The sequence below is a fragment of the Macrotis lagotis genome, chromosome 4, assembly GCF_037893015.1.
Source record: "Macrotis lagotis isolate mMagLag1 chromosome 4, bilby.v1.9.chrom.fasta, whole genome shotgun sequence".
Lineage (NCBI taxonomy): Eukaryota > Metazoa > Chordata > Mammalia > Peramelemorphia > Peramelidae > Macrotis > Macrotis lagotis.
In genome coordinates, this window is record NC_133661.1 from 107,018,240 (window position 1) to 107,043,263 (window position 25,024).

Genomic DNA, 25,024 nt, shown 5'->3' on the forward strand with positions numbered 1-25,024 from the left:
ATTGCAGGGTCAAAGCGTATGAACAGTTTATTGCTCTTTGGACCTAGATCCATATTGCTCTTTAGAATCATTGGATCAGTTCACACTTTACTTCATCATTTCTTTTGTAAAAAATTTTTATTTATTTAAATAGGCAATGTGGTTAAGTGACTTGCCCAAGGTCACACAGCTAAGCAAGTATTAAATGTCTAAGGCTGGATTTGAACTCAGGTCCTCCTGACTTCAGGGCTGGTGCTCTATCTACTGTACCATTTAGCTGTTCCTCTTTCATCATTTCTAACAGCACAATAGCTCTATGAGATTCCATCCCTTATATGCCAATGGGGGGCAGCTAAGTGTAATGGAGAGAGTGCTGGAGTTGGAATCAGAAGGACCAGAGTTCAATTGTGACTTCAGACACTAACTATCACAGGATAAAGCCACTTAATCCCTTCCTGAATAAAACTGGTGAAGGAAATAGCAAACCACTCCAGTATCTTTGCCAAGAAAACCCAATGGGGACTTCCAGCTAAGATGGCAGAGAGGTCATACACTGTCCTAAGGCCTCCTGGCTTTCCCTCAGAACTAATATGAATAACAGAATTTAGATTCATGATACACACAAAAAAGAACCTAGGAGAAGAACATCAACAACAAGGTCTATCTCAGGGGAGTGTGGATGAGCTGGGGCACAGAGAGCCAAGAACCAGTGCAGAGGTGTTGGGGTGAAGCTTGGGGATTAGCCTGAGAACAGCTGCATAGGCTTTGGCTGTGTTAGTGGTGGGCAGGAGAGCTTTAGTGCAGCAGCTAGACATTAATCTGGTCAGCTCCACTGACCTTGAAGACTAGGGCCCCAGCCCCTTATTTCCCAGTTTAGTTTCCCCCGCTCAACCCTGTGGGAGAAAGGGACTCTTCCCAGAACAAACACAGTAACAACCCCTCTATTCTCCCACCCCCTGGTGTGGGCAGCAGATCTCTCTCAGTACTGAGTGAATAATAAAGAGATTAACTATATAGCCCAAGGGACCAGCACTGTTCAAGGATAATTGACCCTTCTGCTCCCCCCACTCCCCCAGATCTAGGGAGTGGGCCTCAAAACAAGGTCATAGATACTCCAGAGAAAGCATCTAGCATCCTCTACTGGCTGGCTCACTTGGAGTTACTAAGCCAGGTAAGCAAAGCCTCTAGAGTTTTCAAAACCAAAGGTCTGTGAACCAGACCCTCCCCAAACACAAGATCCCAGGAAAATGAAGAAAGGCCAGTGCAAAGTGAGTTATATTGAAAGCTACCTCAAAGATAAACTAACTCAGAGAGAACTAGAACTTCTGAGGAGAATATTAATTGACTTCCAGCCAGAAAGACTTCTTAGAAGAGATTAGGAAGGAGTTTAAAAATCAAATGGAAAAATTGGGAAAAGAAACCCAAGAGAAAATGAACACTTTGCAAGAAGAAAACAAATCCTTGGAAAATTCAATTGGACAAATGCAAAATGCAAATCATTTTCTCAAAACCATAATTGGGCAAATGGAAAACTCCTTCAAAAATAGAAATGAGCAATTGGAAAAGGACTTGAAAAAGGTAAATGAAGATAATTCTTCTCTTAAAAAAGAATGGAATCTGTGGAAAATAATGACTTCATTAGACAACAAGAATCTGTTACACAAAACTAAAAAATTCAAAAAATTGAAGAAAAATAAAATACCTCATTGGCAAAACTATTAACCTAGAGAATAGATCCAGGAGAAAAAAATTGACAAATCATTGGGCTTCTTGAACACAATGAGGATAAAAAAAGCCTGGGCAATATTTCAGGTTCTTTTGAAGGAAAATTGCTCCAATATCATGGAACCAGATGGCAAAATAGTTCTTGAAAGAATACATTAATCCCCTCCTGAAAGGGATCCCCAAATGAAAACATTAAAGAATATCATGGCAAAATTCTAAAACTATCAGATAAAATAAAAAATCCTGCAAGCAGCCAGAAAGAAATAATATAGATGCCAAGGACCCATAGTATGGATTGCACAGGACCAAGCTACATCAACATTAAGGACTTGAAGGTCCTGGAAGAGCAAGGGAGCTTGGAATGCAGCTGAGAATTCACTATCCTACCAAACTGAGCCTTCTCTTCCAGGGGAAAAGATGGACATTTAATTAAGAAAAGGTAAAAAAGGAAAAAGAAAAAAAATTTCCTTCCAATAAGAAACTGGCTATATCACCACCTGGAAGAAAGATTCTCATAATTCTTGAGAAATGTAACTCTATGAAAAAGAATATACATAGCCAGAAGTAATGGAAACTCTTGATTTGTCTGTGACTCTGATAGAATGATGTAAAAACAGTATCTCCTTAAAAAGGAGGAACAGTAAAGAGATGGTAAGATGGAAGAGATCAAATAGGGTAATTGTTGAAGAGATACAAAGGACTTATTGCAATAGAGGGGGTGAGAACTGCTTGAATCTTACTCTAATCAGATTTAGCTCAAAGAAGGATTAACATACACACACTCAGTTAAGAAACTTATCCTACCTTTAAAATATGGAAAGGGGGGAGGGGGGAGGAAAAGAGGAACTAATAGAAGGAAGGGAAGGAAGAAGGGACAAAGGGAAAGGGGAAGGCTAGGGGAGGGGGTGGATATAAGGGGGGTAAACAAGTTGAAGGAGGTGAAGTAAAATACTGGGGAATATGGATAAAGTAGAAATGGAAAAATACAAACAGAGGGAAGACAGCATGGAGGGCAATAAAGAGTAATTATAACTTTGATTGTGAATGGGATAAGCTCTCCCATAAAACGTAAGCCCATAGCAGAGTGGACTAAACACGAGAATCCTACAATATGCTGCTTATAAGAAACCCATATGTATGTGTATATATCAATCATATAGAGTAAAGGTTAGAGCAGAATATATTTTGCTTCAGCCAAAGTGAAAAAGGAAGGGGTAGCAATCCTTATCTCAGACAAAGCAGCTGCAAAAATAGATCTCATTAAAAGAGATAAGGAAGAAAACTATATCCTCTAAAAAGGTACCATAGACAATGAAACAATTTCAATACTAAATATGTATGCACCAAGTGCATCCAAATTCTTAGAAAAGAAGCTGAGTTACAAGAATATATCAACAGCAAAACTCTATTGGTGGGAGATTTTAACCTCTCTCTCTCGTATTTAGATAAATCTAACTATAAAATAAGCAAGCAGGAAGTTAAGGAGGTAAATAGAATGTTAGAAAACCTAGACATGATAGACCTTTGGAAAAAACTGAATGGGGATAGGAAAGGAATATACTTTTTTTTCTTCAGTACATGACACACACAAAAATTGGCCATGTACTAGGGCATAAAAACCTTATAATCAAATGCAGAAAGGCAGAATGTGAATACTTCCTTCTCATATCATAATGTAAGAAAAATAATATGCAATATTGGGCCATGGAGAGACAGACCTAAAACTAATTGGAAACTAAATAATCTCATTTTAAAGCATTAGTGGATCAAACAACAAATTATAGATAGAATTAATGATTTCATCCTAGATAATGACAATAATGAGACAATATACCAAAACTTATGGGATACAGCCAAGGCAGTTATTAGGAGATATATTATATCTTTAACTGCTTACATGAATAAAATAGACAAAGAGGAAATCAATGAACTAAGCATGCAACTAAAAAAATTAGAGAGGGACAACTAGGTGGCACTGTGAATAGAGCACCCTCCCTGGAGCCAGGAACAAGCATTTAATGAACAATTTGTTCCAATGCTATACTCTTTGGAAAAAATAGATGAAGATGGAACTCTGACTCCTTCTATGACACCATTATGGTGCTGAAACCCTAAACTAGGAAGAGTCAAAACAACGAAAGAAAATTATAGATCAATTTCTCTAATATGTATTCAAAAATCTTAAATAAAATCTTAGCAAAGCGATTACAGCATGTTATCACTAGGACAATACACTATGATCAAGCAGGATTTATCCCAGTGTTGGTTCAATATTAGGAAAATTGTTAGTATAATTAACTATATCAATAACAAACCTAACATAAATCATATGATTTTCTCAATAAATTCTGAAAAAGGCTTTGACAAAATATAGGACCCATTTCTACTAAAATCACTAGAGAGTATAGGAATAAATGGATTGTTCCTTAGAATGATAAGCAGTGGTGGAGCAGTGGATAGAGCACCAGCCCTGGAGTCAGGAGGACCTGAGTTCAAATCCAGCCTCAGACACTTAATAATTACCTAGCTGTGTGACCTTGGCAAAGTCACTTAATCCCATTGCCTTCCAAAAACTAAAAAAAAAAAATAGAATAATAAGCTGTATCTATCTGAATATACCATGGGGATAAGCTAGAAGCATTCCTAAGAAGATCAGGGGTGAAACAAGGAAGCCCATTATCAGCACTACTATTCAATAATGTATTAGAAATGTTAGCTTTAGCAATAAGAGAAGTAAAAGAAATTGAGAAATTAGAATTGGGAAGGAAGAAACAAAGCTCTCACTCTTTGCAGATGACATGATGGTATACCTGGAGAATCCTAAAAAAAATCATTTAAATAATTACTAGAAACAATTATCAACTTTAACGAAGTTACAGGATATAAAAAAACACACGCAAATTTTCAACATTTCTATATATTATTAGCAAGATACAGCAGCAAGAGCTAGAAAGAGAAATTCCATTTAATGTAATTTCAGACAATATAAAATACTTGGGAGTCTACCAGTCAAGGCAGACTCAGAAACTCTATGAAAACAACTATAAAATACTTTTCACACAAATAAAATCAAATTTAAATAACTGGACAAATAACAATTGCTCATGGCTAGGCCAAGCTAATATAATAAAAATGACAATTCTACCTAAATTAAACTACTTATTTAGTGCCTTATCAATCAAACTTCCAAAACATTATGGGTGTTTTTTAGGCATTTGCAAGCTAATGTGTGCTGTAGGTCACACAATTAGGTAATTATTAAGTATCTGAGACTAGATTTGAAGTTAGGTCCTCCTGACTCCAGGGCCTGTTCTCTATTCATTGTACCACCCAGATGCCCCTTCCCCCAATTTCATTAATGAGCTAGAAAAAAATGTAACTAAATTCAGGTGAAGAAACAAAACGTCAAGCAAATTCAGGGATCTAATGAAAAAAAGTACAAAAGAAGGTGGCTTAGCCTTACCAGATCTAAAATTATATTATAAACCATCAGTCATCAAAACTGTCTGGTATTGGCTAAGAAATAGAGTGTTAGATATGTGGAATAGATTAGGTGCAAAAGAGATAGCAGGAAGCAATTATAGTAATCTGCTGTTTGATAAATCCAAAGAGTCCAGTTTCTGGGATAAGAACTCTCTCTTCAATAAAAACTGTTGGGAAAATTAGAAATTAGTTTGGCAGAAAATTGGATTAGTCCAACAGCTCACACCCTATACCAAGATAAGATCAAAATGGGTATAGGATTTAGACATAAAGGCAATATTATAAACAAACTAGGAGATCAATGAATAATTTGCCTAACAGATCTATGGAAAGGGAAGCAGCTTATGACCAAGGTAGAGATGGAAAACTTCATTAAAAACAAATTAGATAATTTTGATTACATTAAATTAAAAAGATTTTGCAGAGACAAAACCACTGTAACTAAGATCAAAAGAAATATAGTAAATTCAAAAACAACTTTTACAGCTAGTATTTCTGACAAAGAACACATTTCTAAAATAAATAGAGAACAAAATCAAATTTATAAAAAAAACATTTCCCAGTTGACACATTATCAAAGGATATGCAAAGGAAATTTATAGATGAAATCAAAACTATCCCAATTATATGAAAAATCGCTTCAAATCATTACTGATTAGATAAATGCAAATTAAAGCAGCTCTGAGGTACTATCTCATATCTATCAGATTGGCCAATATGACCAGAGAGTACAATGTTCAATGTTGGAAGGAATGTGGTAAATCTGGGACACTAATACATTGCTGGTGGACCTATGAACTCATCCAACCTTTCTGGAGAGCAATCTAAAGTTATGCCCAAAAGTCAATGAAAATGTGCATACCCTTTGATCCAGCAATTCTACTACTGGGTCTATACCCTGAAGAGATCATGCAAAAGGGTAAAAACATCACTTGTACTGAAGTACAATACTAATATTTGTGTAATCCCTGTGTAAAAAGGCACCCCTGACACTTTTCTTGGCCCCAAGAAACTCCTTGGAAATATAAATTTGGCTAGGCCCCTTTAGGTCTGGGAACATATTGACAGGACTCAAATAGTTGAACCTGGGGGTCATGAGATATACCATAAATTTTTCTGAGACTCACAAAATGCTCTTGTTGCTGTATCTGCAAAATTCCTGCTCCTTCTCAAAACTGTCTCCCCCTTCCCCAGATGCAACTGGAATCATGAGATAATAAACTTCACTTGACCCCCTATATCACAGGAAACATATTACAAGGAAATGTATCTAACTGCTATCTCAGCTTCTGTATCACAATGCCCCCTCCCCCAACAAAATGCTATAAAAACCTTATCCTCTGAACACTCAGTGCTATGTGCTTTGAGGAGTGTAACCTCTCATAGCCATTGGTAATAAATCTTTTTTTTTAACATTTTAACATTTTATTTGTTTTCCAATTATATACAATAGTAATATGTACCCATCATTTTTTGCAAGGCTCTGAATTCTACAATTTCCCCCCCTCCCTTCCCCCACACAGAAGGCAGTCTGACAGTCTCTATATTGATTCCATACCATATCTCTATATTGTTTCCATGCCATACATTGATGTAAATTGAATGTTATAAGAGTAAACATAACGCCCCCCTCAAGAAGATGGGAAACCTCAAGAAGAGAGAGAGAGAGAGAGAGAGAGAGAGAGAGAGAGAGAGAAATGTATTTCAATCTGTGTTCAATGGCTCTGTCTCTGGGGTGAGTTGCTTTGTTGTCATAAGTCCACCAGAGAAATTGCTTCAATATTTTTCCCTCAGTTGCTATTACTATCTGTACTTCCACTCTATTTCTCCCCACTCTAATTTATTCTATTCTCTCTCTCCTTTCATCCTAGCCCTGTCCAAAAGTGTGTTGAATCTGACTACCCTCTCCCTCGACCTTCTCTCTCTTCTGTCACCTATTCCCCCCTTCCATCCCCCCATTCCCCCTCATCCCATCCCTTTCCTCCCATCCTTCTCCAGGGCAAGACTGATTTCCTTACCCTATTAAGTGTGTATGTCATTTCCTCCCTAAGCCTTTAATGAGAATGAAGGCTCTCCAGTTCCCCCTTTGCCTCCCCCCACCCCATTCCATTGAAAAAGCTTTTTCTTGACTCTTATGTGAAATCTCTCAGCTTCTTCTTCATCTCCTTTTCCTTCCTCCCAGAACTTTCTCCCATCACCCATTGACTGCATCCCTTTACCATTCCATACCATTATATTCTGCTCCTTCCTATATCCTGTCTATATATGCTCCTTCTAACAGCTCTTATAAATGAGAAAGTTCATATGAGTTATCAATATCTTCTTCCCATGCAGGAATACAAACAGTTCAACATCATCAAGTTCCTTATAGTTAGTCGCTCCCTTCTACTCCCTCTGTGGTTCACTAGAGTCCTGTACTTAGACTTTCAATGAAACAGGGCACCTTCAAACTTTCCTATTGAGATGACCAGAGCTGAGCAAAATGTTTGCTTTTCATCTTTTCCCCTGAAAGATGATGTTCAGTTTTGCTGGGTAGTTGAGTCTTGGTTGTAAACCAAGATATTTTGCCTTTTGGAATATCATATTCCAATCCCTTAGAGCCCTTAATGTAGATGCTGCCAGATCGTGTATAATCCTGACTATGGAGCCTTGGTAGTTGAATTGTCTGTTTCTGGCAGCTCTTAGAATTTTTCTCTATGATTTGGGAGTTTTGGAATTTGACTATAATATTCCTGGAAGTTTTTCTTTGGAGATCCCTTTTAGGGGGTGACCAGTGAATTCTCTTGATTTCTATCTTACCCACAGCTTCTAGGATCTCAGGGCAATTTTGCTGTATTATTTCTTGAAAAATGAAGTCTAGGCTCTTCTCCTGGTTGTGGCTTTCAAATAGTCCAATAATTTTGAAATTATTTCTTCTGGATCTGTTTTCAAGATCAGTTGTTTTTTCAATGAGATATTTTATATTTTCTGCTAATTTTTAGACTTCTTTGGAAGAGTTTTATTTCTTCCTTATTTCTTGCAAAGTCATCAGCTTCCTTTATTTCCCATTTTGCATTTGAAGGAGTTATTTTCTTCTGAGAGCTTTTTGATCTCCTTTTCCAGCTGGCCAGTTCTGCTTTTTGAGGCATTCTTCTCCTCATTTGTTTTGCTTTTTCCATTAGGCCTAAACTGGTTTTTAACATATTTTTTTCTTCAGTATTTTTTATATATCTTTCACCAAGCTTTTGATTTAGTGTTCATGATTTTTCTGCATTGCTCTCATTTCTCCTCCTAATTTTTCCTCCACCTCCCTTAATTGCTTTTCAAAGTCTTTTGAGCTCATCCATAGCCTGAGCCCATTTTCTATTTCTCTTGGAAGTTTTGGATATGGAAGCTTCGATTTTATCTATGCGTTTTGATCTTCCATGGGACTAAAGTGATTCTCTATGATCAGATCCTTCTTTTTCTGTTGTTTACTCATTTCCTCAGCCCAAGACTAATTTACAGCACTTTTAAGGCTTTGGGGTTGTTTTTTGGGGGGGGAAGTCCCACTGGGATCTTTATTCCTCCAAGGTCTTATGCTCTCTAGCCAGTGCTTTGATATGTAGATGAACACAGAACTGCCCTCTGCCCAGGGGTTATAAGGAGGGATCCAGCTATCTTAATATGGAAACCCAATCTGCAATAAGTGAGTGTAGGTAAACAGCAGAGTTGTACTCCTGGGAGAGCAGAGAAATCTCTGCAGACTTCCCTTAACAATCTCTGGGAGTGCAGGCTGCTTTCTCCCAATTCTGGCTGCAGGTTCTCTGGCTGTGCTCCTCACTACACACTCATCCAGGTGCAACAGAGTTCTCTCCTCTCCCCTTCAAGCTGTTGTGGGTGATTTCTGTGCTGTGGCCACAGCTTTCTTCCAACCTCAGGTCCTGATGAAATACACCTTTCCCACGGAAGTTCTAAGTTGTCGTGGGCTGGGAAAATGTATCACTCAGTCTTTCTGTAGGTTCTGCCTCCTTTGTTTTTTGGGGGTCTGGGGGGTCAGAGTTTTTGGGAAATGCTGCCTTCATGCCGCCATCTTAGCTCCACCCCTCGGTAATAAATCTTTAATCCCAAATTGTACCTTGGTCTTCATCTCACTTTTTGTGGTACAACAGTACAAAAAGATTCATAGCAGTTCTGTTTGTGGTGGCAAAGAATTGGAAATCGAGTGAATGTCCATCAATTGGGGGATGGCTGAACAAAGTGTGGTATATGTATGCTATGGAATAATACTATTGTTCTATTTGAAACCAAGAGGGATGGGATTTCAGAAAAGCCTGGAAGGATTTACATGAACTGATGCTGAGCAAGATGAGAAGAACCAGAAGAACATTGTATACCCTAATAGCAACATTGGGGTGCTGATCAACCTTAATAGATGTAGCTCATTCCATCAATTCAATAATCAGGGACAATTTTAGAGTACCTGACTCAGAGAATACCATCTGTATCCAGAGAACAAATTGTGGAGTTTAAACAAAGACCAAGGTCTATTACCTTCAAATTTTTTTAAAAGTGTCTTATGTATTACATAATTTCACCATCTCTAATATTTTATTTTCTCTTCAAGGATATGATTTCTCTCTCAACACATTCAATTTCAATCAATATATAACATGGAAAAGATTATCAAACTATCTTCTGTGGAGAGTTGTGGGAGAAAAATTGTAAAATTCAAAGCCTTACCAAAAAAAAAAACCTTTCAAAAACTACTATTCTATATAATTGGAAGACAAATAAAATATTAATTTAACAAAATAAACAAAAAAGAAAACACAAGGGACAGTTGGTCCACAGAATCACAAAGAGTTGGGAACAACTGAACCACAACATAATTTCCTATAAATATTTTTTTCACATATGACTATTTTTTTTCTTTTCCTTTGATCTCCTTGGAGTATAGACTAAGTAGAAGTGTTGTTGGATCTTTTGGATATAGTTACAAGTTCTCAAGAATTAGACTAGTTCATAATTCCACCAACAGTGCATTAATGTTCCTATTTTATTACATTCTCTTCAGTAGTTGTCATTATCTTTTTCTGTCATACTAGCCAATCTTATTGTTAAGTGGTTTTTAAGAGTTATTTTAATTTGTATTTCTCTCATTATTACTATTATTATTATTATTGATTTGGAGCATGTTTTATGACTCTATGTTAGAAAACTGAATGGTTGACAAGGTTAATGCCCCTAACAAAACCCTAAATACAGTATGATGATGAAGAGGTGAAAAAAGGACAATGAACATACATGGATCAATTAGCTGGGGTCCAGGAGGAAGTTAGTAGTTAAATGAGAGAAAGTGGGGTCTGTTCCAAGTCAATTAGGACCATTGGGACAGGGTGTAGGGAGTTCAGATTTGGGGTATGCATCAAGGTTCAATACTGGAACTGACATGCTAAGGGGATATTGGTAGTTGATATTCAAATTCACCAGTGTCAGGAAAAGGGACTTTGAGTAATTCTTGCTAGTCTATTTCTAACAAAGTGAATTAGATTTGCTTGTTGATTTGTTTTTTTTTAAAGTTTTCAGGGGCTTTTCCAATTAGCTAACTGGAAAAATCCCCAGGACAATGCTTATTTTTAAATATATATATATATATATACATAAACATATATATGCCATCATATAAAGGTATATAAATTGTTTTCCAAATAAAAATAATTTTTAGAATTTAAAAAAAATTTAAGTTCCAAATTCTCTTTCTCCCTCCTAACCTTCCCCTCCTTGAGGAGGCTTACAATCTGATATATATTATACATGTGCAATCATGCAAAACATATTTCCATAATAGTCATGTTGTGAAAGAAAACATAAAAAAACTGCAAGAAATTAAAGATAAAGTTAAAAAAATGCATGCTTCAATCTGCATTTAGACTTCATAAGTTCTCTCTCGGGAGGGTGATAAAATTTTTTTTTCATAAGTCCTTCAAAATTTTCTTGGATCATTGTATTGGCCAGAATAGCTAAATCATTCACATGTTGGTGCTGTGTACAATGTTATCCTGGTTCTATTCATATCACTTTGAATGCCTTCATTTGAGTCATCTCAGATTTTTGTATAACTATCCTGCTTGTCATTTTGGTTACATAATAGCATTCCATGCCAATCATATAGTACAAGTTGTTCAGCCATTCCTCAACTGATCGACATCCTCTCAGTTTCTAATTATTTCTTAAAAGCAAAAGAGCAGTTTTAAATATTTTTCTACATATAGATCCTTTTCCATTACTTTCTTAATTTTTAAAATCATTTTGGGATACAGACTTAATAGTGGTATTGCTAGGTCAAAGGTTATGCACAGTATTATAACTCATTGGACACAGTTCCGATTTTTCAAGCAAATGATTGAATCAATTCACAACTCTACCAACAATGCATTAATGTCTCAATTTTTCCACATCTCCAAGATTTGTAATTTCCCTTTTCTGTCATATTATTCAATCTGATAAGTGTGAGGTGATACCTCAAAGTTGTTAATTTATATTTCTTTAATCAATAGTTATTTAGATTATTTTTATATTTCTATAGATAAATTTGATTTCTTCTTCTGAAAACTACCTATTCATTTCCTTTGACCATGGATCAATTGAAAAATGACTTTTCTTATATAGGAGACTAATTTCTCAAAATAAGGACTGTATCAGAGAAACTTGCTTTAAAAGTTTTCCCCAGCATTTGTTCCTTCTAATCTTAGCTGCATTGGATTTGTTTGTGAAAAATCTTTTAATTTAAGATAATCAAAATTATCTATTTTACTTCCCTCAATTTCCTCTAAATTTTATCTTCCTTTATCCATACAAATAAGAAAACTGAGACTGAATGATAACTTGACCAGGATCACAATTTGACCAGGGTAGCTCAGCTAATGACTGAAGCACGATTTAAAGTCAGGTCTTCTTGACTCCAAAACTTATATTCTTTCAATTGTACCATTTAACTGCTTAGAACTGCATGATCTTGACAAACACTGTTCACAGGGAAACTTCCTCTTCAAGCTTGAGAAAAAAAAATAAGGAAAAAAAAGGAGGGGGGGAAATCAACCTTGAAAAAAAGATAATTTAACCAATGTAGGAGTCACACTGAAAGCTATTGTTCAATCATGTGGGAGATTTTCTCTCCCTGATTAGGGAAGGGTCCAAGGGAAACATTGAAATTAAAAATTGCTTTTCTCATCAGTCATTCAACAGGCATTTTTATTAAGTGCCTACTATGTGGAAAAGATAGTCATATGGTTCAGTGGATAGAGCATGTGGACTTGTTAGGAAGAACTAAGTTCTTTCTGAATAAAGCACTTAAATCTCTGTTTTTCCCAATCTTCTGGTAAAGGAGATAGCATACCAGTCTAGTATCTGTCAAGAAAACCCCATGGATAGCATCTATGGCTTACAGGATCATGAACAGTTGGTCATAACTGAACAACATATGTGCTATTCACTAATTAGTATAATTCACTAATTAATATTGTTCTACTCAAAGACCTTAGATAGCTCCCTCTTCCTTTTTGAATAAAAATAGAAATTCTGTCACCTCCCTTTATGGCTCCCCATAGTCTCACTACAGTATTTCTTAAAACTCATTTTATACATGGAACCCATTCACACAGTAGGGAGTAACCTTAGCTGAACTGTACTGTTTACTGCTTGTTCCTGACTTTGCCTTGCCTCTTGACTACATGCATTCTTGCATCCCACCTGCAAGCCAGTTTTTTCTCTTTCTACTCAGTGAAATCCTCCTTGTCTTCTACTTTAATGCTTTACTCATGCTGCTAATCTTTATCCCAACAAAGACTCCCATTCCTCCCTCACCCTCTTGCAAGTGATCCATACCTTCAAAAATTTCCCTAAGCACTTTGTCCTTATCATTTTAAAATGTACCTTATTAGGGCTTAGCTAAGATAGACATCATCTCATTCTAAGGAGACTATAAAGTATTGGAGGGTTGTCATTTTTTTCTTTATTTCTTATTTGTAGAATTTGAATTTAAGTTTAATTAAAACATCATCATCATCACAATACTTTACTGTTTGAAACATTCTCTGTTAGTCAAGTGCAATTAACAGTTAAGATTGTGATATAGACACATAAAAGGAAGTGTGCTGTAGTAAATAAAGAACTGGATTCAAATTCTGTCTCAGAAAAATATTAGTTGTGGTATCATGGGCAAATTATTTAATTGTGCCATGTTTCCTGATAACTCTCAAGGTTAAATTACAGATTCATTGGAATATGCTTTGTGAATTTGCACACTCACTCACACCTAGGAAATCAGAGGTTCAAAATGGGAACAAAAGTGTGGGAAGAGGCAAGGAATATATAGGTAATATTAATCCAATTTATACACTAAACTTCATCATATCCCTTTAAGACCATTTAGGGAACATAAAGTTTTTCACATTAGCCAAAATCATAAGTTTCCCTATCTTCTAATATTTATGATTTAAGGTTACTTCTGTCCTATTGAAGAGCAAATGACCTGATGGTAAGCTGTACTAAACTGTCATTATTTTCATTTTTCTTATTTTATTTCATCACTTCCTTTGGAGTTATTCCTCAAATTGTCATACTCTTGGGATAGATGGAGAAACAGCTACTCAAATTCAAAATCTGTGGGTCCATATTCTGAAGATCATCAATCAGAAGCCCCCATTAGTCCATCCCTTTTTGACAGTGAGACAGTTGACATCACTGAGGTAGCTAGATGTATAATCAATAGTTTGAATTTGCAGTCAGAAAGACAAGTTCAAATCATTTTTAACAAATCAGCCTTTCAGCCTCAGTTCCCTCATCTACAAAATAGAAATTGCATTTCTCCCACAGGGCTGTCCTGAGAATTAAATCAGATGATAAGTTAAAGAACTTTACAAATCTTAAATATACATAAATATATGTAATATAGTATATTATGTTTTACATTGATTATTGTATTATATTGTTATTTTATTTATAAACTAAATTTTATATCCCTGTAAGGTCACAAAGGAAAAATAGATTGTTTCACACTAGTCAAAACTGTGTTTTATATATAACATATAATATTATAATATATGATATTAAACTATATTATATGTTTTTATATATTACCATATAATATAAATATAATAAAAATGCCAAAGATCTCAAACTATTATGTTTATTTCAAAGTAAAGCAATTTACAAAATGACATGGTAAGAATACTTGCCATCAAAAATTCCCTTTATAAACCTTGGGTATATTATTTCCAAAATATACAGTCTCAGTGGGCCTTCAGGTCAATTCTGTTTCTAACTCATATTAGCTGTATCTCAGGCAAGTGATTTAATATCCCTCTTATGATTCTCCTGATAATAGTGATAATGGCTAGCATTTTATATTTACATATATTTTATTAATTCAAAGTTACAGATGAAGTACTGATATGGTTCTGTGGAGGCAATTGCCATACTAAGAGATTGTTATTCTGATCAAAATATACATTCATTTCACCTTATCTCTCAAAAGCAATTGATTTAATTGATCTTCAGGGATTTAGTAATTCTTTATTATATATTGGGTTTTGGATCTGGAGGACACAAGGACACAAAAGAGAGTCTTCATCCTCAAAGAACTTATCAAGGCAAACATTCTCAACATCTATAAGTGAATATTATATGTATATGTATACAGACATAGAGTAAATCTATGATTATTTGGAGTAGGGCACTAGCCACTAGGGGGAATTAAAAAAAGGTCACATGGAGGAGGTGGGAAGGGAGCAGTTTGAATGGAGCTAATGATTCTCTAAGGTAGAGGTAAAGAGGATAGGCTATGCCAAAATTTCAGACTTATTTGAATGAGGAAAATTACATGTGTTTTTTCATTTCATTGTTAAGACAAGCAAAATACTGAGAAAATAAGATTAGAGTTTTTTATTTTTTATTTTTAATATGACTTTTAAGATATGTTCAGCAATCAGCACACAGGCCCATATCTTTCCCTTTTCTCGTGCTGTGTAAAGTTCAGAATTCTCTCCCTGTGGCTCTGCAATATCTTAATTACTAAAGAATGATTCCATTGTAGACCTCAGAGTATACTTACTAAGGCCGGCAAGTGATATCGCTTTCCACAAGTGGTGTCTTGTTTATATGTTCACAAGACATTTTAATTAGAAAACCTGAACATTCCAGTCTTTCAAAGTTTTACTATACTTAGTAGGAATGCCTCAAAGACAGGAGGGGAGGTAGGCTTAGGATAAAAGGATCATAGTTAGATGGTTCCTATAAGTTTGAGTATAAGCTTTTTTTCCCCCTAGCAAATCTCCCTCTCCCATAATTTCTCAGTCTATTTTCTTGTTACTGTTCTTGTTCCTGTTTTTCTTGTTTTTGTTTTGTTATTGTTCTTGTTTTGTTCTCCTCTCTTCCTCCTCTCCTCAGCTCTTCTTTCTCTTCCCTTTCCTTCTCTTCCTCCTCTATTTTCTTGATCTTTTCCCTTCTCCCTCTTCTCTCCTCTTCCTCCTTTCTCTTTATCTCTCTTTCTCTGTCTCTGTCTCTATCTCTGTCATCTCTGTCTCTCTCTGTTTCACTCTGTCTGTCTGTCTCTCTCTTTCCATTCTAGAAAATCGCTAATGTTCTCTCTGATGCAACAGATTGTAATGATAACGATTGTTGTCTCACTGATATTCTGAAGAAACCATAGAACCTGAGACAGTCAGGGCTGGAAATAGATCTTATTTAGGGGCTGCCAGAATAGTGACTTTTAGTAAAAGTCTGATTGGTTTTCCATGAAAAAACCTTCCATTACTGACTAGAACTGTTATTCACCAGGATGCTTTGATACCCCTCCCTCCTGTATAGAAGAAAGTCTTGCTGTCAGGCTGGATAGGTTTAATTAACACATTAACTTGAGTTGTGGCGAGATTTTTTCCCTTTCCTCCAGTAACAAAGCTTAACAATTCACTTCCTGGGGAGAAAATGTTTGAAGTAGTGGGTGATCTTGAAAAAACTCCCTCCAGTGAGGGTTAATTTGTATTCACCTCTTGCCTACAGCTACAAATCTCCTGAGAACTTCAAATGCCCTAATATATTTAATCTTTAGGAGCAAGACTCTCTTAACACATCACAGAAAACCACATTGTCCCCTAGGACACAGGCACAAACCGTCGTCCCATGGGGAAGTACTGCTATTTTGTCCAGGTGATTCTAGTTCAGCCCCACTGACACAGGTGTAAATTGTTCATCTGAGAAAGTGATGCTATTTGGCCCATGACCCTATTTGTAGTTACTTAGAAATTCTATGGTCAGTCAGAAAGTATTAAGTACCTCCCTTATTCTCATCACTGTTAGGCACTATGAGGATTCACAAGACTATAAGGCACAGTACTTACCCTTGACAGACTTATATTCTAGTAGAGGGGATTAAATTCAGTCTCGTAAATTTTTTTTTCAGACAGGATAGCACATGAGACGGTAGAAATAATATCAAATTTGGAGTGGAAATCCCTGTATTTAAATCCCCTCCCCTTTTATTTCAGTTCAATCCACATCAAGTATTAGGTGCTAGTGATAAAAATGCATATAGCCCCAGTTCTTAATGAGTTCTTCCTAGTAGGGGGTCTATATATACATGGATAATACAAAGAAATATAACAAACAGAACAAAATCTGAGGAGAGAGAATACTTATTGCTATAAGGGTAGAGGAATTAGGAAGGATTTCTTAGGAAAAGAATTACTAGAACTGAACACTGAAAGAAGAGAGTATTCTAAGAGAGAAAAAATGAGGGCAGTGGGTGTGTGTTCCTGCCATGAACAATGACCTTTTCAATGCACTGAGGTGGAATATAGAAAGGAAAGTTTTAGAAATATAATCATGTAATTGCAGAGTTTGAATAAATCTCAGTAACCATCTTGTTGGAAGCAGTTGGGTGATAAAGTGGATAGAGTATTACCTGGAGTTGAGAAAATTCATCATCATGAGTTCAAATGTGACTTCAGACACTAACTGTGTGACCTTGGGCAAGTCTTTTCAATCTGTGTGCCTCAATTTTCTCATCTACAAAATGATCTAGAGCAGTATCTTTGCCAAGAAAATCCCAAATGGGGGCAAGAAAAGTTGAATTTAACTGGAAAATGCCCTGAACAGAAGCCATCTTATTTAATCTATATCCCCAAGTGAATCCTTTCTGAGAGATACCTATTAAGTGGTTATTCAGCCATATCTTGATTACCTCCAATGAGTGGGAATTCAATATGTTGTCCTTTTCCCTTGCCACCAAGGTAAACCAGTTCATTTTTTAAGTAGCTTGAATTATTAGGAGGTTTTTTTAAATTTATGTCCAGTCTATGTTGACTTCTTTGTACTACCTGCTTCTAGTTTTGACTATTTGTTTAAATAGGAAAAAATGAGGTCACTCTTCCTCATAGTACTTTTTCATATATGGAGAAGCATTACATTTAGAAAATTGTCTTCCTTTAGGTAAACATAAAGTTATTTGCAGTCCTCAAGAAAGTGTTATCCAAATTTAGGAGCTACATCTTAATTTAGGGTACCCTTAAATCATGCTCATACCATTGTCTACTTCTTTTCAAATTTGCAATGTTATTTAATAGAAGAATGAGCAATCTGATCTGCCAGAGAAATGGTCCAGAAATTGCCAAGTTATACTGACATATATTGAATTTGCATTTCACTAAAATCCCTTTTGTTGTTTCAGACAAAATGCTTTCTACTCATGCCTCTCCCACTAGTTATTTCCATTCTACTGCATCACCACCTGTTCTAGTCCTTTGAGGCTAGCTTGAATAGTATAAGTGCAGAAATGCATATTATAACTCAGAGGCATGGCCTGAATTGGGTCTATGAGAGTGGGGTTATTTGAACTTTGAACCTCTTGGGTACAAATACACAATGCATATAATCTTAGTATAACAATATGAGAATATTTATCCTTTATTTCTCTTATGCTTTTTCAAGCAACCAGGAAAACATTCTCAGGAATATTTGGAGCTGAAGTAAAGCTTTAAATTGAAATAGGAATAGGTCCCCTTGGCTGATTCCCAAATGTTTTGTACTTTGGATCAATCAAGTTGTTTGCTTTGGTAGCTAGTGATTTGAGCCTCTCTTGGTTTAAATGCTTATTTTGTTCCAAGAGACATTTTCTCAAAAAAAAAAAAAGATCCTTCAAGGTTCACTGAGCATAAAATATAGGCTGGCTCAGGATACTTGAAGTTGCCCTGCTCACCTGCAGATTCGATATGAGATTAGCCACTGAGGAAACCAATTGCACTGATGGGACAACAATTCTATACAGGCTGACTAGTAAGAAACACTATGGAAGGAATATAGATACAATTGAGGACATTCTCTGAACTCTGTGGAAGCTCACACAAAGAGAGAACTCCTCATTATGACGATTGTTTCCAGGCTTTCTGCTTTTCTTCTAATTTTGACAGCATTGATTTTATTAGTGCAAGAACTTTTTAAACTTAATATTGTCAAAATTATGTACCTTGCAGTTTATAAGGGGCTCTAATTCTTGCTTGGTCATAAATTTATCCCTTTTCCATAGATCAGATAGAGTATTTTTTGGTCTATAGATTTATCTATGGTATCACTCTTTATATCTAAATCCTGTAGCCATTTTGACCTTATTTTAGTATAGAGTGTGAGATATGGGTCGAAGCCTAGTTTTGCCATACTATTTTCTACTTTTCCCAACAATTTTTTGTCAATAGTGAGTTCTTATGCCAGAGACTGATGTTTTTGGGTTTGTCAAATAGCAGATTGCTGTGGTTATTTTACTGCAGTTTCTTTTAAACCTCTCCTAATCCACTGATCCATTACTCTATTCCTTAACCAGTGCCAGGCAGTTTTGATGACTACTGCTTTATAGTATATTTTAGATCTGGTAGAGCTAGGTCACCTTCCTTTTCATTTTTTTCATCAGTTCCCTTGCCCTTTTGTTGCTCCAGATGAATTTTGTTACTATTTTTTCTAGCTCAGCAAAGTAGTTATTTGGTAGTTTGATTGTTATGGCCTTGAATAAGTAATTTAATTTGGGTAGAATTGTCATTTTTATTTTATTACTCAACCTATCCATAAGCATTTGACATCTGTTAAAGATCTCATTTCTGAAATATATAGAGAATTGCATCAAATTTATAAGACCACAAGTCATTCCCCAATTAATAAATGGTCAAAGGATATGAACACACAGTTTTCAAATGAAGAAATTAAAGATATATATATATATATATATATATATATATATAATTATAATCATATGAAAAAGTACTCCAAATCATTATTGATTAGAGAAATGCAAATTAAAATGACAATAAGGTATCATCTCACACTTGTTAGATTAGCCCAGATGAGAAAAACGGAGGATGATCACTGTTGGAGAGGTTATGGGAGGACTGAGACATTGCTGCATATTGCTGGTGAAGTTGTGTATGGCTCCAACCTTTCCAGAGAGCAATATGGAACTTGCCCAAAGAGCAATAAAACTGTTCATACCCTTTGACCCAGCAATTCCAATTCTAAGACTATATCCAGAAGAAATTGTAAAACATGGGAAAAGTCCTACATGTTCCAAAATATTCACAGCACCTCTTTTTGGAAATTGAGGGGATGCCTATAAATTGGGGAATTGTTAAACAAGTTATGAGCCATGAATACTATGGAATATTATTGTTCTATAAGAAACCACAAATAGTCAGACTCTAGAGAAGCATGGAATGGCTTGTGGGATATGATGCTGAGAGAAGGGTGTAGAGCCAAGAGAAAAATGTAGTCATCAGCAACATTATGAGATGAGCAAACTTGATGGAAGCAACTCCTTTCAACAATCCAGAGAGCTAGGACAACTGTATTTGACTGGTTATGGATTATATTATCTCCAACCAGAGAAAGAAAAACTAAACAAAGCACATAGGGAAAAAAACAACCCTTTCAAATTTGGTGAACACTTTATAAAATTATCTCTTATGTATCTCTTTCCCTTAATCCTAATTCCTCTTACCAAAAATTACTAATTTGCAAATATGTTTGACAAAATATGCATGTAAAATGCTAACCTGATTATTCTCCGCTGAGGGGAAGGGGTGGGAAGGGAGGGAGGAGGGAAATGTAAGTTGGTAATATGTATGTACAAATGGATGAAAATAAATAAATAATTTTAAAATTAAAAGATAAAAAAAGAGAGAAGTGTTGGGAAACCTGTTTCCCTCTTTCTCAATCAGCACAAAAGAGAAGTCTAATCAAAGCTTTACTATGAAGCACAATCTCTCCTGGACCTCTCTCAAGAAAACTCCATTTAAATCTCTTCCTTAGGCCTAGAGTAAAGCTAATTTTAAGAAGTTATATATTGATGGCAACCAAGTAGTGCAATAAATAGAGCACCAGTCCAAAAGTTTGTATCTAAGTTCAAATTCAGCCTCAAACACTAGTTGTGTGAACCTGCTAAGTCATTTCACCTTAGTTACCTGCAAAACAAAAAGTTTCATCTTTTCTTCCTTTCCTCTTGGTCTAAATTCTAAATTCTCCACCTATTTAGGATTAAAAATATTTCCCAGACAACAAACACTGTCCAGCATAAGATTTACATGCCTCCCAAACCAAATGTCCCCCTTACTCCAAGTCACCTTTTTTCTTTGTCCAAGAGGTGTTGTCTGACCAGAGGTCTGCTAAAAGCTTCAGTCCTTGCCCAAAACTCTTTCTTTTGTGGCCCCTAGGAGCATTTTCCTGGTTTCCCTCAATTCCTAGTAGGTGTCTTTGATGGTTCTCCAAAACCAATCCCTTAAAATTCTGCCTTAGGAGACTGCTGAAAATAATTCAGACCAATGTGAAAGAAATGTTTTTTCATGTTTTCTTCCTAAAATTGAATTCATCTTTTCTCATAGTACAGTAGTATTTTTTCATAATTAAGTAGCACAACTTGTTCAGTCATTCCCCAGTTGATAAGTATCCCTGCAAATTCCAATTCTTTCTTACCTCAGACAGCTGATAAACTTTTATAACATATAGCTTCTTTTCCTTTCAATAAGGAGTTTAGGAACTTCATAAGAAGTTTAGGAATTTTACCTCTTCTGCTCCAGATGAATTCTACCTTTGCTAGAATCATTTAGCTTATCTAATTTCATAGTGCTTTCCCTTCTATCAAACGGCAATAGTCCTTATTTTTGTAATGTCTATATCCATATTGTGTTTGTTTGGGGGTGGGGGGGTGGGGTTGGCTGGAGCCCTGAAGAAGAACCTTGTCCTTCGCATACTGTGTCCTTGCCTATCCCTAATTTACCTCAGTGTGATTACCTCTCCGTATATTGTATAGTTTCCATTCATATATGCATCCAATCATTCATTCATCCATAGAGATGAAAGAGAGACTGAATCTCCAATTCTTGGTGAACTCCAACTGCTGATTAGCACTGTGCCAGAAGCTTTTGTCTACCCTGTTTCTGAACTGATGTCTCCTCTGAAAATCCCCCTCCCCCTTAGTGGTATATTTGAAGCTCCCATAAACAAGGGATCTGGTCCAATTCTGAAGAAAGAGGCTGGGGAACTCCAGATTGATTATATAGCTAGTTTAATAATCAAAGTAGTATACTCACATTGGAACAATCTAGAGTGGGGCTAGGTTACATTTTGGAATTCCCACAAAGCCCCCCCCCCACACCCCTGTGATAGTTATAGAAATCAGATTGCGTTAAGTGCAGATTGGAAAATATTTGGGGGTTTCCTCAGCTCAGCATTGGCCTTGGATCCTACATACCTAAATGCCACAGCAGTGCTATTTTGGCTGGTATCCTGGGCAGTACCCCTGGTCATGCTATGGTCAGTTTGCTTTCTTTTGACTTATATTAATGTTGGTTTCTCCATATGATGATGATGGTGATGATGATGACTCTGCTAGAGACTTTTGCTAGGAAATCTACATTATTCCTGTTTTAAGGGATCAATTTTAAGAATTTCATCAATAGGGGTCCAAACTTGGACTTCTTTGTCCTTATTTAGGCACTCTGGTCATCCCTTACCCCTAGTATTAGGCAGAGCACAGATATTTGAATGGCTTTAGCCTCTTAAGTAGCAGGGTTTTCAGGTGTGTACTAGGTTTGACCTCAATTCATTTTAACAATCATTTATCCCGTATATCCCATTTTAACAATAATTTATCTTCTAACTTCTTGAAGAGGTAGTTTTTTATCATCCCATCCACAGTGCCTCTTCCCCTTGGATAACACACAAATGTTCAAGGAGGAGGAAAGGAAACTGCTGGTTTCCTTTTCTTGTTTTAGTGACCCCTAGTAGCATTTCTCTGGTGTCCCTCAATTTCTAACAAATGTCCTTGATGGTCCTCCAAACCCACTCCCTTAAAATGCTGCCTTAGGAGGAGACTGCCAAAAAGATTCAGACCAATGTGAAAGATATGTAATTTTTTCTCATACTTTTTTCTAAAATCACTGAGTTCATCTTTTTTTCATAGCCCAGTAGTATTTTTTCATAATTACCACAATTTGTTCAGCCATTTCCCAATTGATGAGCATCCCTGCATTTTGCAGTTTGCAGAAAGTTGCTGTAAACATTTTAGAACATATAGCTTCTTTTCCTTTCCATAAATTAAAAAAAAATTAAGGAAAGAGAAATAGTTTGAATTTATAAAAGATGGATTTAAATTGGATATTTTATTTTTTCTTTGAACATATTAAAGCTTTAAAAATAGAAATTAATAAAGTGTTAACATAACAGTGTTAACAGTATGCATGTGTAGCATATTCCAGAGGACACTGAAGATAGGGAGCAATTGCAAGTAAATAAAACTAAATGGGGAAGGTTTCTTATAGGAGTAAATAACCTCTCTCTTCAAGATAAATAAGATTATATAGGAGCCAGGATGTGTTCTTGTCAGAGAAGAGGATGACTGATGAATATCTAGTATACAATAGAATTTGAAAATCATATCAAGCTGTGTGTGTGTGTGTGTGTGTGTGTGTGTGTGTATGTATGTAAAGGGGGGAATCAGGGTACTGAAGTCAGGATCTTTCTTTAAGAATGATGAATACTCAGTTGTCTTCATTTGCCAGAATTAATGTATTCATTCAATAACCATTCAAGAAGCATCTCTTAAGTACCTACTATTTGCCAGATACTGTGCAAAGAAACAATAAAATAATTGTTTTTGCTTAAGAACTGTATAATATGTGTGTGCACACATGTATGTAGGTATATGTGTGCTTACACATGTGAAAATATATGTTTACATATACTGACATAGCTATAAGAGGGGTCACATGTGTATGGAAAGCTAAATATAAGAGTTGTGCCAAATAATTTTTGATGAAAAACTCTATCATTTGAGAGGGGAGGAGATGAAGATGTATGTCCTAGTAGTAGCCTAGTATTCTCAATTAATTGCTTCCAACTTCCCCATTCTTATTTCCCTTTGCTTCCATTTGCAAACCCTAAGCTTCAGTCAAAGGGGTCTCACTTAAATATCATGCATGTTGATGAATTGAACTGGTGTTTCAATTTACGATAATTTGTAGGTTTACACAACTGAGAATTCTTTTTCTTCTCTATAGTTATACAGCTCTGCAGAATTTGGAAGGAGATGGCAACTTCTTCAGGAAGGAGTCGTCCCAAACAGATTTTACTGGTAAGAATGTGATAGTATTTCACATTATGTACTGAGAAAACAGTCCAAATGGCCCTGGATTGGACCTCCAGATTGTTGGTACACATTAATTGCTCTAAAGGGAGCAGTTGGATTGGGAATGGCCTGGTTTTGTATCCAGGAAGGTATTCAGTCACAAAGGTATTTTCTATGAGTCTCTAAACAAGCCCAAATGATGCTTTTTATGTACTTGCACAATTTATTCAACTACCCTTTTTTAAACAAGTACTGTGTTCCAGGAACTGTGCTAGAACTCGTGTGTTAGCTCCTTAAGTGTACATCCCTAAATTGATAATGCCAGCCCCACATTCCTTTTTATTTATTTTATATATTTTTAAAACTTTACTTATATGAATATATGATATATCTTCCACCAGAAATGAGATAATATACATTAATCTCTTTGAAACCTATTTAATTATTTACTATTTTGATTATCAGTATTATTAATATATTAAGTTTTAGTTTTTTTTATTTGTGTGAGGATTGTTAAGGGGACATTATTGTGGTATTTATGTAAAAGGCAACAATGAGGGAAGCTTGTTGAGGTCAGGGACTGTTTAATTTTTGTCTTTTTCTTTCTGGTGTCCAGAACACAAGGAATGTTTAATAAATATTGTTGATTTGAATAAAATGGAATGAAATCTTCAGATAGAGAGAAGTAGAAATAATTAAGTTCTTATCTCTTCTCTTCTGGAGCTCATGATCTAGAAGGGGATTTACAAGATATATACATATATGTAATACTATATAACTATAGTATCAAATAGAATATGGGTTGAAATTTTGAAGCTGAGTGATTGGACAAAAAAGGAAAGCCAGTACACCTTTGTATCCAACCTATCATACAGGAAAGTAAGGTTCATACAAATGGATCTTTCCACCTTTTTTTCCTTTCCCCTTTCTTCTGATTCCTTCATCCTTTTCTTTTATCAATTTTTGTCAGGCTTATGAACTTGATTCCAGAAAGACATTTTAAAAGGGACCTCTAAGTTGGAAAACCTGTAAGTTCAGAACAGTTTTTTTTAACTATCACTTTCCTCACTAATCTATGTTTATTGTCAGAGGTGGAATGTTTTGGAGGAGCTATTCTCATGAGCAGATTGTGCGTGAGCCATAGAAAGGTCCCACTCCATTCTCATATAAATGAATGCACCACAGCAAAACAAATTTGCCATTCATTTGTCTACACAT

At 35.7% G+C, this 25,024-nt stretch overlaps 1 protein-coding gene across 4 annotated transcripts in view; it reads left to right on the top strand.

The window, feature by feature from the left end:
• Positions 1-25,024, top strand: part of SORCS1 (sortilin related VPS10 domain containing receptor 1) — a 741,634-nt gene that overhangs the window by 506,571 nt on the left and 210,039 nt on the right. For all 4 annotated transcript variants that reach the window (XM_074233753.1, XM_074233754.1, XM_074233751.1 and 1 more), the window contains exon 5: positions 23,739-23,812. In XM_074233753.1, coding sequence (XP_074089854.1) covers positions 23,739-23,812 — 74 coding nt within the window. The remainder of the gene's footprint in view (positions 1-23,738; positions 23,813-25,024) is intronic.